We start from the raw sequence: 15945 nt of genomic DNA on the forward strand, positions 1-15945 counted from the left end.
CTTTTCAATCAAAATGGACATGAAGTCATTAATTTTTTAAGCAGATATTTCTGAGGAGATCAGATATTAGATACTCCACTTACATAAGGAAAGAGAAAGTCAAATAGACAGAAGTGGAAAAAAAGAAGAGATTGAAAAAGATCAAAAGTGATTCAAATACACAGTTAAAATGTGACTCCTAACAACCACCTGCAAGACCTGGTAGACCACTCAAAGTGTCCCCATCAGATAAACAGCACTTAAAGCTTTCATCTTTGAGAGAGAGGAGAAAATAAAGCTGCTTTAGATCTGAAAACATCCACAGGTGTTTCTGTCCATCCTTCCACTGTGAGAAGACAACAAAACACTATGAGTCTGAAAGGATGTGTAGCTGTCAAGAAGTCTTTATTGAGAAAAGCAAGAACTTGCAAATAACGATAAACGATAGACTGACCTCACCAGAGTCCAGACCTCAACATCGCTGAATGTGTTTGGGATTCATTTGGATCGTGAAAAAAAGGAAAATGCATCCAACTTCTAAATCTCAACTTTGGAGGTGTGGAAAAATATCCCTGCAGATTTCTTTGAAAAACAGGAAGCTCAGTGTGTACCTGTGTTGTATTTTCTTATATAGGCTGCTTATTGGAAAATAAATAAATAGATAAAAAATCTGCAGCAATAACCTGACCTACAGGTTCCTGATTCTGGTTCCAGAACTAATTTGGACTGATATTTGTCCTTAGACAAACAAAACAAAAATATATATAGCGCTGATGTGTCTATTTCAGTGTATTATTGTATTTTTACTCAGTATACGTACTTATTACTGATTTAAGTACATAATTTTATTATTACTATTATCCTTATTTTATTATCCATAATATGGATACAGTAACAAGCAGTACAGTTACTTACATGTGTTGACAGCAGGGAAAATTTGACAAACTACACTTGCTCCAATGCAAATGATAATTATTTAATAAATAAACAAAACAATGAACAATGTTTGATTGACAAAGGTAGCAAAACTTTATTTAACAGACAACCTAAACACCTCTTATGTCCTTTTAATAGCCAATTTGTAACTGTATTTTTGTTAAAACAAAACAAAAAAAAATGAATCCTGTTACAGTATAATTCTTCATTAATCCTTCAAACAGACTGTCATGCCACTGCGGTACCACAGATAAATAACACACAAATAAAACACCACCGTTTTGCGATCCCAAACTCCCAACTAAAATTCTTCACCAATAAAAACCACATAAAATCCATTTATTCAGTACAAGTAAGAAGAGAGAGAAACTAACTCAAAGTATATTTTTTTAAATTTATAATTTATTTGGTATATGTGTTCTTTAATTACAAAATAAACAGTCATGGAACACAGAAACTAAAAAACAACCCAGAAAATAAACTGACAATAAAGCTGAACTGGCCAATCACATGACAGGTGTACAAACGAAGAAACTAAAAGACTGAGAGAAAATGGTGGAACAGTCTTTATTGGCTCGTCATACAGTGCACTCTGGAGCATCAGAGCTCGTCGTGACGCAGAGGTTCGTTGCTAGGTTGGATGAAAACTCCTTCCATCACTTTCCAGTAGTTGTGCTGATTGGCCGAGGGCATTCCGTGGACCTCTCTCTGACCTCTGATTGGATGGCCGTACTGCTCTCCAGTTACGCTGAGGAAGACGCTGGTGCCAACATGTTTGAACCGAACGGCATCATCACGCTCCCAGTATGTGCCGCTGCACTGGACTGTCCACACGTCTAAATCGTCCCCCTCGCCGTTCTCCCCAAAAGCACTAACCTCCTGCGTGCAAAAAACAAAGCGTTTTAAATTGGTTAAAGACATAATACACAGTACGTGAGAACAAGACAGTTCAGACAGCAACACTCTTAGTAAAAAGGATTCTGCAGTTGCATGTAAATGTTTAAACATCCCTAGTCAAATTACACTTAAATATGGCTTAAATATGGAATTTTTCTGCAAATTTTGCACAATTTTTTATTTCTTTGCCAAGTTTCAAATATTGGAAAAAATAAAACATAAACCATAAAATATGCCATAACTTTTGCACAGCCCACATTTTTTATATATATATATATATATATATATGGTACTTGTGCATTAATGTGCAGAAGTATGTCCTCTGTAGGGGATGTGTTAACTTATTTTCACTTAGAAAACCAACAAAACATGGCATTTTATTAGGGGCACCCAAGCTGTTGCATTTGACTGTACATAGTACCAAAAAAAGGTTATATCACTTGTAACAGTGGCAAAACCCTTTGTGGTGCTATACAGAACCATTGTTAAAAGGTCCTTTAAACATCCATATACAACAGGCTTTATATCTTAGAGAAGAGCCATTAACACATTAAATAGTTATTTGAGCAGTCACAGTGGTATATATTACCACTGCCTGTACCAAAGAACCCTGGAATCACTTCTTTAAGAATAAAGTGACATGAGCATGTAAGAGATATTTTACAAGTACATTTTGAACGTGTTTATTTACTACAGAAAAAACACTTCTGTTTCCCTAAAGAACCTTTAAATGCATGGTTTCATTTTTAAAAGAAATGTGTGTAAAAAAAAAATTAAAGCCCACAAATCAATTTCTCATTTTTCTGCAGGTAAATATTAACTTTGACAGGTAGACTTGCTGATACAGATACTGATATCAAAATAAGAGTCTGATACAAGCGTGTTTAAATGTTTTATTTTTCTGCAGTGAAATATTTACATTTGACAGGTAGATCTGCCTCACTCACCAGATATTGATATCAAAATAAGAGTCCCATAAAAAATTATTATATACATACTTGACAGACAGGTTTGCTTCACCCACTAGATTCCACTATCAAAATAAGAGTCCCATATAAGCATGTACTGTATAAACTTTATTGTATTATTGAAAAATTCCTTAAAAGGGTGATAATGTAATAATGTTAAGGTTCTAGACCAAAAAATGATTTTTTTCCCCAGAACCATTTAGGAGCCTTTACTTTTAAAGTGGGACTGAGCAGACTTCTCAATGTCACTTTCCTACTTCCCTTCCCTAACGTTGGATAATGTTATACCATAAATCCATTTGAGAGAATGGTTATCTGGCTGTAAGGAGAGCCGAGGCCAAATTTTTACATTTCTTTTGTGTGTGTTTGTGTGTGTGTTTGTGCATGGGTGGGTCAGAGAGAGAGTAAGAGAGAGAGAGACAGTGACAGACAAGAGAAATAACCAAATTACCTGGTTGCTGGACAGGGGAGAGCTGAAGTGGTGAGTATGGAGGTTGCGTCCTGTTTTCATATGAGTGAAACGGACGGCTTGTCCACACTTAATGGGCACTCCTCGCTGGCACGTTTCATTTGGTTTACCACGGATACGCCAGTAACTGTTTGCATCGTCCGCTGAATCCACACCAGTTACTGACTGCTGCCCGCTGCCTACAGGATTGAGTTACAATAAACCACAATATATATTAAAAAAATTTTTACAAATTTTAAAAATGACATGAATAAGAACATCACTTCCTATCAGGATACATTACTACTATCAAGCAAGTGGTAGTAAGTCTACAGGGTTGATGTGTCATCAGGATATAGAGGATGTAAACAATAGAGGATCTACACACTCAGAAAAAAAAAAAAAATTAAAGTGATACAGGGGCAATCCCCTCTTGTCTCTTGTCTACCCTCAAGAGCACATCTCAGTACCGTTAGTCAGGGAAAGTAAGGGGATAGTTGTACCATAATCCATTGAAAATATATTTTTTAAGTTGTATTGACTCCACACACCACGTCTCGTCTCCAGATTTTAATTTTATTGTTCTGTTTTAAAATATTAAGTTATGAAAAGGTGCAAATATGTACTTTTCACCTGGAAAACGTATTTAAGGTGCACAGTTGGACCTTAAAACCACTGTTGTACCTTTGAGGGTACGTTTACATTGTCTGTACCTTGATAAACAAAAATGTAACTGACTTTATTTTATTTCTAACAGTGTAATGATTAAGGTCTTCAAGACCATTCTTCCCCCGAATGACAAGTAATGTGGTAACACACACTGAAAATATAATTCTTCAGTGACCTCTTATGAAAAATGAGCTAAGAGTTTCACCAGATTTGTGCAAAAAAAGTCTAGACAACTACAATTAGTTTATTACAGGACACTACACAATTTTAATAGTTTACTATAAGACAGTACTACAGAAATATTATACAGAGGCAAAAATGTAGAACATTATAAAAGTATAATACAGCACTAGTTTCTTTTAACAGTAATACAGTTATCCTTTTGTAAGGGACACTTTAAGTCCAGATTTAAGTTTTGGGTCAGAGATTTGGTTTACGTATAGCCTGTACGCAACAAAAGTGGAACTCTTCCCTGTTGACCTGAATCATGCTGCTCCATTAAGACACAAGACGGTAAGTTAAAGCAAAAACGACACGTTCCCTACGCTTCGGTTATGAAAATGAATATACTGATAATGAAGAGTTCATGAAATCTGCAGTAAAAGATTAAAGACAGGAAGAAATGTTTGCAGCCCTCGAACCAAAACCTGTCTGCATTCAAGCGAGGAAACACTACACTGCATGACCATTATTGGCTGCCATTAGCATCGCTGCTAAAAAGAAAACCAACCGGCTGGTCCAACGCGAGGCTGAAGTCAGCTTCCTATTCGCCAGGTTCTTGTTCGAATTTTCCCGTTCCACCTTAAATGGTGCCGCCGACATAACGTAACTGCTGCACTATTTAGGGTGGAACGGGGAAATTCGAACAAGAAGCCAGCTTCAGCTTCGCTGGTCCAACACAGCCGCCTGTAACATGAAAGCTCATCACAGCTGAAGGTAAATTGATGTTCAGAGATGCTGCTCGTGCTCCACGTGTTCGCAGGTTGGGGTGAGTGAACGTGTCCAGCAGGTGAGTTTACCTTACCTGAGCCGTATTTGACATCATGTGAATGCAGCCTGACGTTGTGCCGTGTGTTCAGCAGCTTCACTAAAGATCCACATGTAACGTAACCGGAGTCCGGGTCGCGGCCCTGACACGCGCCAAACACGACAAACAATACAATAACATCTAAGCAGACGCGGGTGGTCTTTAACGGGTCCATGCTGTGAGCGGGATTTGTTTCTACATAACAGCTAAGAGAGATAAAGAAGACAGGCAAGCCGCACTCACACACCAGGGCAGCTGCGAGCCAATCGCGGCACGACAAGTCCGAAAACAAGGAAGCAGCGCGCGCACACACGGAGGTCCGTGATTGGTTGAGGATGAAATGACGAATCAATGGCTGCGTCCAAAAACACATGCGCTACTATATTATAGTGCCTGTATTAATATAGTGCGTATAGTACAGTTGTATGTGGTTTGGGACGCAGCCAACGTAACCAAAGCAGAACGCTGCAGCCGTTAAAGTGTTGCCTAATGAGCTGGGTTGGGCTGAATACTTCGAGTGATGACTGAACACTGAATACACTGTCCTAAATGTATTCAGTAACGTATTCCATTACAATAAATAAATAAGCAACATATTCAGAAAGCATTTAGAATACATGTTGATTAGACACATGGACTCACTGTTTTTCGCTGTTACTGGTTGGCAGGTTTTTTCATGAAATTATCCTTTGTGATACGTTTGATGAGAAATTCATTCACATAATTTAAATGAGTTTTTTCTCTCTCATCACCTTCTTTAATCTATTGCTGCTCCCACAATCACCCAAGCAGAAGTTCAGTACAATTCTGATACTAAACCCTCGCAAACATCTACACTACTGAGGAGATCACTGGTTTGATCGTCAACCAATAGAGCTCAGTAACACTGGGATTAACTGGCTTAACACTTTGGTTTATCAGTCTACTCAGGCTTTAGTAGGAACTTCAGTGTTTGTAAAGGAGACGTTAAATGAGGTCCTCTTTAGAGCACATCTAACCAGCATGTTTGCTACATTGCATGCACTGATTTTAAAATAGTTAATAAACAAGCACTGGTGGGGTTTCTTTTGAAGATTGGAAGTTTTTTTTTTTTATTTTGTGGGTATTTGAAGTATTCTCCTAAAATGTAAAAAGTAGCTGTATTCTGAATACCGCCTTTACAAAATGTAACCTGGACTTAATACAGATACTTAATTTCTGTATTTTGAATACGTATTCCTAATACTTTCATTCCACTACATCCCCTCCCTGCTAATGAGTGGGTGTCTCACATCAACTCATTTGTTGAAATTACTCATATAAAATTTAGTGACACATACAATTTCTTGTATAACCCTCAGTTACTTGGGTAAATCTGGCTAAGATCAGTTCATTTGGATAAGTCCTAAGGACTCAAAAGTCTTTTGTGCAAAAAGCTTCACAGCATTCTTAGCGGTTTTGTCAGTTTCTGTTAATTAACTCTTATTTTTCTGATTTATAAATATAATTCTCTTTGTGAAATGTTATATTTGTGTTATAGCATACTCTCATGTTAAATGTGAAGTTCGCATTTTACATGTTTTTATTATTCTCACCATGAGGGTGTTTTGTGTTCAGGTTTACCAGTTCATCCTATAGCCATACACACCAGCAGTGTGGCAAACATGCACTAAACTACTAGGGTTCTTTAATGAATGCTAGTACATTACACAAGGAAGAATATTTAGTTCAAGTTAATCTAACTAATTCAAGAGTAAGCAGCCCTGGAGAAAGTAGAGTACTGCCAGCTCAATAAAAAACATTTATAATGATTGGGCTGTTTGAGTTCATTTTACTTGCTGCAGAAGTGTAGATCACTGAAAATTAGAAAGTAACTATAACTCATACATAAAACCTGAACATTGAATAATAATAATAATAAATGATGTGTTTTTCATTTAGGAGAAATATCAAGGTGCTACAAAGGTAAGCTCAATACAATGATAAAAGCAAAGCATTTAGAAAAGGAGAGCACAAAGCTAAAATAAAAAATAAATAAATAACAAAAAAGCAGCAAGCTTCAAAATAAAATACCTCTATACCATGTTTAATGTCACACTATAACATTTTAATAGACCTTTCTACATAAAATGTCTTTAAGCTGGTTATAAAAACCAGTCAGTGTCTGTGGAACCCTCAAACAATCAGGAAGGGCATTCTTTTAAAATAATTGTATTGTTACATCACTAATATTAACCACACATATAACGACATCTGTGTATGTCATGGGATGACAAAGACAACTGACAGTGCCACTGCATTGCCCTGCTTAACCTGAACTCATCCTACAGATCACATCTTCTAATATTATGGTTGTAGTGAAGTAGAATTCTACTGTTTATTTCTGAATAATTTCTTTACTGAGATGAAAACAAGGTCGTTCTGTGGTCTGATGTCGAAAGGTACATTTTTAAGAAACTTACCAACTCATATTTCAATACAGTGGTGGTGACAGGAAGCAGGGATCATGGTGTCAACACAAATCTAGCAATTTTACTAACTATCCAAAACCACCAGACAACCTGCATGTGACTTATTACGGTTGCTACATTTAATGTTAACAATGGTAAAATAATGTTAACCTTAAAAAAAAGTTTTCTTTGAGGACTACTTTGCCTTACAACGCCCTTTCTCTCATAATTGCATTTAAAAATAAAATTTAGGCGAATCTTATCTCAAAATTATTTTAACAATGTTCCGGGCATCAGGCCACATTTTTTCATAGCAATTATGTGTATCACTTTCCTGTGATATAGCTTTTATAAGCATTACAAGGTTCGAATGTCTGGTTCGGACAGTTCTGACTTTGTAAGTTTTTCTATAATATCACATTTTGCATCAAATCACTACTGACTTACTTTACATCTTAAGGGTTTCATAATAGAGAAATTTTAAAATATTGGTGGAAGTCCCCTTTAAGTCAGAATCTAATGAAGGTGGCTAAGCTGAACTGTTAGTAACACCTCGCCTCCACATGTGCGGTGTTGCTGTGGTTGTGGGATGCTCATGGTCTCTGGCTGCTGGATGCAGGCAGCCTCCTCCCTTCAGATCTGGTCTGAGGAAGGTGGTGTGCAATGCTTTTGAGCGCTTAATGATCTGAGCTGCCCCTTCTGCTCCACTGGCATGCACTGTGTTCAGCGCAACTGTGGCCAACAACAGCTGGAAAATAAAGCACCATGACTTGTGCGAAAGCGGTGTCTCTTTTAATAGCAGTGAACGCTACAAATTCACAGTAACTGGCCCACTGGGAATTCCCCCGACAACCCACTCCAGCAGCCTCAAATTGATAAGAGCTAACATTCAGTGACGAGCTCTGCTGGAGAACTAGTTTATAATCAGGCAGCATATGACTCTTTACGAGTCCTTGTTTAAAACTGAATTATAGGCTAATCAGAAGAATGTTATCTTATCTGGCACCAAAAATCATCTGGCGACTTTATGGCTCATTACATTGTTTCCTTTGGAGTTCTAGAACTCTAAAATTTCTTTTGTGATGTCCTTCCATTGTTGTGTCTTGAATGGAAAAATATGGAAATTAGGCTCTATACATATTCATAGGCCTAGCTCAATAGCTGAAGATCATAAGAGAGGGGTAATAGGCATGGTGTGGTGTGATCTCAATGGGTTAAACACAAGAGAAAAGACCACACCCACACACACGTGGGAAAAGCCACACATTTGCCTGTTGAGTCACTCTTAAACGAAAGCAAAATCTGGTCAATTCCCAGGATGAGTGATGTGTGGTGCCTTATCAAATTTGGGCAGAGTAGCTTTAAACCAGAAAAAAAGACTGCAACTCATGACTCAAGTAGAAGTAAAACTACCTGCCAAAAACACTTTAAATAAAAAAGTAGAAAACACATAAAATGCTCTACGTGTTGTTGAGCTGAAATAAACTGCTACAGCTGGAAAGTGAGAGGCAACAGCAAAATGTGACACATGCTGAGCCAACAGAACAGAATGAAATTCAACCCTAAAATGATGTGAGTAACAAGAAGATTCCTTATATATTAGTCAAACATGCTTGTGAATAAGCAGTGTCACATTTTACTGTTAAGACGGAAATACTGAGCATTTAAAGGGCCCTACATCCTACTTTTTTCTTGTATTTCATTTATTTCCTTGAGATCCACTTGAAACTTTGGTTTATGTACAAAATTGGTCATAATTCATTTTCACATGATTATTTTTCAGCCTCTCTATCACTTAGAATTAAACAGGCTGTTTTTGTCACTGTGCCTTCATAACTTAAATATGCAAAAAATCTCTAATTTGATTGGCTGCCCTGTATCGTGCCTAGTTCAAAAAGTGCTCAGAAGCTGAAACTCTCCTTAGAACTTCAACATGAACGGGTAAACAGCTGTAGGCTGAATAGGTGGATATATGTAAATGAGCTGGTTCTTGTGACATCACAGAAACAGTGATTTCAAAACAGGCTGTTTTTGCAGCTTAATGTCCATATATGAACAGCAAGGACTGAGTAATGGACGGTGCATTTTGAAACTTTAACAATGCTTATATATTATTTTAGACTTCATTTGAAAAAAGTGAGAGAAATTCGTTTTTCCAATATATATGACCCATTTAAAGATTTTTTTACTAGAACAGTACATCCAACTGAAGAACCATTTAGGAACCTTTCTTTTTAAGAGTATTTAGCTGAAGGGGTTGGGCATTGCAATCAGCCTTGATAATAAAGGAGCAATGCCAGAGAAGAACGACTTTTTGTTCCCTAAAAAAAACCTTTCAATAGATGCTTCTTCAAAGAATCACTTTTGTAAATGTAAACCTTCTTTTAGAGCTTCCAAATAATATAAAGGTTCCACACTAATTAAAGATTTTTCCCAAAACAGAACATCCGAGCAAAGAACCGTTTAGAATTAGGAATGTTTTTCATTTTAATTTTAGGAGCGTATTCAGTTAAAGGAGTTGGACATTCAGTTCCTTTGAGTGATGCCAGAGAAGAAACACTTTTGGTTCCCAGACAAACCTTTCAGTAGAAGCTTCTTTAAAGAACCTTTCTCTGTAAATGACATGTTATAGTGTGAAGATTCTTTTTAAAGAGTCATCACATAATGTAAAGGTCCTACACCAATTATCCAAGACAAGAACCATTTAGGAACCTTTATTTTTAGTAGTGAGCTCATCTGAAGGGGTTGGACATTGATTTCACTCTCATAAATAAAGGTGCCAAAGGTGCTCCTTGGTGCAAACCAACAAAACCTTTCGTTCTCTACAGAACATTTCAACAGATGGTTCTTTAAATAAAAAGTAGGCGACGTTCTTCACAAATATAAACGTCTAAATCATTTTTCTACTTTTCTACAATTGTTTTTTCATCACTCTTTTGCCACATACTCTCACTGTTCTCTTTATCATCTCGTCTTTTCACTTCATCACCCCATGCGCAGGGCGGAGAAGCGTTCAAATAAATATTTTTGCAATAAAAACAAATACTCATCTTACACGGGTCGTTTTCATATCTCACCAACAGGGGGCGTCGGAAAGGAAGTGGCTTTCAGTCATTCCGTTTCATGAACAGCTCCCATGCGTCATTTTCCCACCTGCATTCAGACGAACCTCGTCATTCTGCACTGCGATTGGCTGGTGTGAAGCCCCTCCCCCTTCCACTGACAAAATACTTATGGGCATGGACCAGTAGCCAATCGTAGTGCAGGAGGGCGGGGCTTATAGGAATAAGGGTGGAGGCAAAACAGCTCAAGCAGAAGAGGACAAGGCGGCGAGTCAACCTCAACCGGCACCAATGGCACAGAAGTGAAATGGGTGAGTGATCATTTCCTCTGTTCCTCCGTCTCATACATGGAGTTCTTTCATGGGGCAAAGCTGGTTGGAGTAAAAAATGACGGAATACGGTTCTTCACTGCGTTAAAGTTGGTTTCATGTTCATTTACTCGGATTTCTTCAAAATGAATCCAACTTTCGTGGTATAAACGGCTACAAAACAGGTCTGTTTACCGAGATGTAGGTCGGCAAACGTAGAAAGTGGAGGGACGTTGGGATGAAATGTTGATGGTGTACATTATAGATTGTAGCTTCCTATAAGAAGACCGTTCCCCTTTGACCGCTACAGTATGTAACCCAGCCAGGATGTACAGGTTCTGCATCCTATCAATGAGCTTTGTCCTTGTATGCTGTAGTTCCACCTCACGCTGGCATCTCGCCTGGATTAACCACGTGACTGTAATGTATAGATATAAACCAGTAGCACATCTGACGTGTATCATAAGGTATCTTATCTATATGTCACATAACGTTAGTCATCGGCCATTGAGCAATTCTCCATCGTGACTAGGCGTTCAAGGAAGCGACGTGTACAGTCAGTTAGTAACGTCACGCTGTTTTATGATCACCATTCAGTCATTTTGCACGTTCATGGAGGGCAGTTGGTGTCTCTGCCGTCCAGCAGCAGCCCGTGAAAATGCCTCAGCCCAGAGTCAAGTTGGTCGTGACCGGAGATGATTTTGGGTACTGCGAGAGGAGGAACCGGGGGATCGTGGACTGTTTCAAGGACGGAGCGATCTCCAACGTGTCCCTGCTGGTCAACGCCGCCTCGGCGGAGCACGCAGCTGAGCTGGCCAAGAGGTGAGGAGCTGTAGACCAGAAGAGACTTCCCAGGGCTAAGAGGTCATCACCAAAGATGGGTGACTGTCACTCAAATGCATCTACATTGAAGTGATATTTCACTGATTTTTCAAAATTTCTGTGTAGTTAAATCTTGTAAAGATGTAAACAGTCATTCAGAGTGTTTTGATATGAAATAGTTCATTGTAGAGAAACCTACTGACACAGTGTTGGTGGTAGGAATCAGGGGTCTTAAGGTCTACAATGCAAATATAGCATATTAAGTTATTAACAGAACCTATTCATGTCTTTTGAGTTTTTATCTGTAATGTTGATTATGGTAAAATAGTGGTAAAGAAAAAAATACTTTGGACACTACGTTGCCTTACAACGGCTTCTGTGTATTTCGAAAAATATGTTTTAGGCCAAAACCTTGTCTAAACTGTTGTTATACAACATCTCAGGCATCAAGCCACATATTTAAAGGTATTTCCTGTAATAGCTTTCTGTGAAGTGACAGTCTTGCATGGCAAGTTTTTATAAAACGGAGCATTTCACATCAAAACACTCTTAGTGACTTATGCTAATTTTGCAAAATTTGAGGAATATTCCTTTTTCCCTTCTTCTCCTTTTTGAATTTGTGAATTTCTGGCTACTTTCAAGTAGACTGTAACAAAGTAGACCATCACAGTCCCTAATTCCATACACTGATTCTTTTTGGAGTATTTTCTGATGCTATTACAAGCACTTGAGTTAGGTGTAGGCTACTGTACTCACTTATGGGAATCACAGTAAGTGTAAGAAAGATAAGAGGGGAAATTTCCAGTAATTTTCATACAGTGTTCATACAGTCTTGTCTTACTACTCTCATGTGGTTCTTTATCACACATGAATAATACAAATGGGTCCTGTTACTCTGACCTGTGTTTTTCGCCTCAGGCATCACATTCCTATTGGACTCCATGCCAACCTCTCAGAGGGTGCTCCAGTGTGTCAGGAGCTGAAGAGATCCACACTCATTAACAAAGATGGCTTCTTTCATGGCAAAATGGGCTTCCGCGAAGTTTTACAGAGTGGACAGATGAACATGGCAGAGGTATGCATTACAGGCACATGCTGGCACTCTCACAAAATAGGATGTCCTGGTGGGCATTTACACACAAGTCAAAGATCAACTTTGTGGGAGGCATTATTTACATACATTAATCTGTCTCTAGACTTCTCCTTCTTGGTTTATCTAGATATGACCACAGTTGAAAGTGGCAAACAAACATTACAGCAGAGGCTAAGACAAGTTTTACACAGGTCGCTACCTCAAATAAAGCTGAGTGAGAACCTCAAATAAACGTCATAGTTCTTGTTCTAGTGACGCTGTCTGTGACTTTCCCATTTCCCAATAGTTCCTGTCCACATCACTGTGTTCATCAGGATGTAAACAGTAAAAACTCACTGTGTTCATCAGGATGTAAACAGTAAAAACTGATCCTAGATCAGTACTGTTAATCTAAATGGTTGATGAAAGTGGTACTTTGATACTGGAGAGTATTGAGACTAGGAGAGGGAGGTATGGCAAAAATATAACATCACAATACTCATTTTTTTGATACATGATTTGTGTCACTGACTTTTATTCAAGCGCACTACACTAAATCAAATTAAACATGCCTAAATATGCTTTGTTTTAGCATTGAATATGCAGTTGTTCACTGTTCTTTAAGTACTGACGATATCCATGATGTGCTCAGGAAAGCATATTGTAATGTAACAGCACAATAAGTTCTTTAGGCATGTATCCTAAGAAGGGCTGTTAAAATACCTTACAGATACATTAGACACTAAAATCAAACAGTGAATCATTCTCATTCTAAGAAAACTTCTTTTCTCTGATTGATAGGTGGAGGCGGAGCTCAGGGCTCAAGTTAAGCGTTTTTGTGAGCTCACTGGTCACCTGCCCGGTCACATGGACGGCCACCAGCACGTGCACGTGTTGCCAGGTAACAGCACTTGCCATTGATATTATCTTGTTTTTCCCACAACTTCTGTTAAGGTTTTATGTTTCTTGCTGCAGCCTGGTTAAAAATGACATACCTCCAGTTTGCAACTCACAAAAACATACAGATACAGATAAAGCTACAGGCAAATCTGTGTCTCACTTGGTGTTGGTCTTTGTGTCTGGATGTTTTCAGAGGTGCGAGAAGTGTTCGCGCAGGTACTCTCTGACTTTGGGATCTCTTACACACGCGTCCCAGTGGAGCCTGGTCTCCATTCGTGTCCTTTTTTACCTCCTCATCTCAGAGACTTCTACTTGCAAGTTGAGAAAGACGCCCTCCAGTCTGTGGAGGTCTTCCATCGCCATGGCATCAGGTGTGCCACAAAAACGCACGATATAACAACACAATCATGTTTTGTTATGAATAAAAAGCAGGAAACACTTGATCTGTAATAAAGTACAATAGTCAGTTAATGATGTGTTACCAAAGTGGTTAGGCACTGTTATATGTAATCATGGAAAATCCTAATTACATGAATTACACAGTGTAGGCATAGCGTGAAATGCCTATGTTTTCCTGAAGGAATTAGAGGGTTTGTCTCTGAATAGCAAACAGTTAGAAAAACATGGTGCATGAAAGAACATAAATAAAGGTTATTTAGTATGTGGTCCTGCATGGCAACAACCAAATTAAAAATAACAAACATATAAAAACAATGTCACTTTGAAATGTTTTGTATTTTAGATTTTATTGCTGTGCAAACAGTACTGTGCAAAAATCAGTGAGCTTTATTAATTCAATTTCCAGTCAAAACAGCCATTTAGTACGAGTTACTAAATTCTCAGCATCTGAAAAAAATGTTTTTTTTTTTAGCTTTTCAGTACTTAGTGTGTCCAGTTTTTCAGTATTTAGTGTGTGGACTTTTTTCTTATCTTGAAAAGATAAAAGCTTTAATTACTGTTTATCTGATGGGGACAGTTTTTGTGGTCCATCAGGTATTGCACGGTTGTGGGGAGTCCCAGTCTCTGTATCCTTTATTTATATCCAAAGTTTATTTATATCCTTATATCCTAAGTTTTTAAACTCCAGTTGCTGTTTTTTCACTTATTTTCCTTTGACTTTCCCCTTTCTTTCATAAATGGATTATCTTGTATCTAATCTCCCCAAACATCTCCTGAAAAATGAATAGCTTGTACTTAATGGTTGTTTTGACTGGACATTAAGTAAGTGAAGGATGGTATCTGACTTCTCCACAGTACTGTACAGAAGAACCTTCATCAGTGTTAATAACCTTCATTTATGAAAAGCTTTATAATTACTGATGTGAATGAGACTACAGGACCCATAGCACATAATTATTAAAATAATTGTTGATATGCTTCTACAGATGGCCAGATGTGTATTTGGGCCTCACTACAATGGGGCAGAACATGTCCTTTGCAAACCTCAAAAGAGCACTGGGCTTCGCTATGGAAGCACAGACATCCATAGCGCAGGACGATGACCTCGATGCCTCTGACCTGTATCAGCCAATCACGGTGGAGCTGATGGTGCACCCTGGGTATCCGAGTCATCCTCTGCAAGGTGGTTGTGGCGAAGGGCCAGATGACTTCTCGCAGTCCTCCGATCGTCTGCATGAGCTTAACACACTGAGGGACCCAGCGCTGCTCAGCTACTATAAGCAGCAGAGAATCCTCCTCTGTGCCTTCAACGACTTTTAAACACTTAAAGGCCACTTAACCGGGTCCTCAGGTGCTGCTGGTCTCAAGGGGTTTACAAGAGACATAGAATGTAACACCTGACTTAACTAATGAGCTTTTCTCCAGATCCTCAAAGGATAAATCGGTTACATAGTCAGGTGGTGCAAGACCTGGTTAGCAAAGGTAACGGAAGATGTTTACATCCTCCTGTGTCGAAGTGCAATGTTGTTTTTGTGCTTTGGATACGTTGGTCTTGGATCAATGTCCAAATCTTAATACCAGACATTGGAGATAAGATGCTTAGGAACAACATCAAATCGCACATTGTTCACTGTGACAGAGGTGTCCTCAGTCAGGGGTCATGCTTCATGTAGTTCTCTTTATTACAAAATGAAGGTGTTTTTAGGTAACAACCTCAGTAGAAAACCATAGGGAACCACCCCTAAGGGTGTGTATTTTTATTAAATATTACCGATTATTGGAAAGTTTTATGACGTTTTAACTAAACCGGGCCATTCCCAAAAGTTGGAACCATCCGATTTGTGATTGTGTTGCACATGAAGATGGCAGTGTCCAACTGAGCATGTAGCAATTACTCTGTATTTTTTAAAAAAAATGTATATGTATATATTTTGCACATTTTTCTTACATGTACTGTATCAGATGTATTTATGATATTTTTGGTGTAACATTATTTGAATTAAAATCACAACCCTTTTATTCCACACGA

General features: G+C 38.3%; 2 protein-coding genes across 4 annotated transcripts; one reads left to right on the forward strand and one right to left on the reverse strand.

The window, feature by feature from the left end:
* Nucleotides 1–984: 984 nt before the first annotated feature.
* sdf2l1 (stromal cell-derived factor 2-like 1) lies at nucleotides 985–5215 on the reverse strand. Its single transcript, XM_036598238.1, has 3 exons — nucleotides 4922–5215; nucleotides 3232–3428; nucleotides 985–1794 (listed from the first exon to the last, which is right to left on the reverse strand). Exons 1-3 carry the CDS (start codon nucleotides 5097–5099, stop codon nucleotides 1516–1518), a joined length of 654 nt encoding a protein of 217 aa, XP_036454131.1. The 5' UTR covers nucleotides 5100–5215; the 3' UTR covers nucleotides 985–1515.
* ydjc (YdjC chitooligosaccharide deacetylase homolog) lies at nucleotides 4753–15945 on the forward strand. 3 transcript variants are annotated; one of them, XM_036598237.1, is made up of 7 exons: nucleotides 4753–4833; nucleotides 10437–10726; nucleotides 11367–11545; nucleotides 12464–12620; nucleotides 13419–13518; nucleotides 13711–13888; nucleotides 14903–15945. In XM_036598237.1, exons 3-7 carry the CDS (start codon nucleotides 11382–11384, stop codon nucleotides 15234–15236), a joined length of 933 nt encoding a protein of 310 aa, XP_036454130.1. In that variant the 5' UTR covers nucleotides 4753–4833; nucleotides 10437–10726; nucleotides 11367–11381; the 3' UTR covers nucleotides 15237–15945. The 3 variants fall into 3 exon arrangements, with proteins under 3 accessions (XP_036454130.1, XP_036454129.1, XP_036454128.1); XM_036598236.1 differs by having other exon boundaries at nucleotides 4754–4833; nucleotides 11370–11545; XM_036598235.1 differs by having other exon boundaries at nucleotides 4755–4833; nucleotides 11321–11545.

The sequence above is a fragment of the Colossoma macropomum genome, unplaced genomic scaffold (assembly GCF_904425465.1).
Source record: "Colossoma macropomum unplaced genomic scaffold, Colossoma_macropomum, whole genome shotgun sequence".
NCBI lineage: Eukaryota > Metazoa > Chordata > Actinopteri > Characiformes > Serrasalmidae > Colossoma > Colossoma macropomum.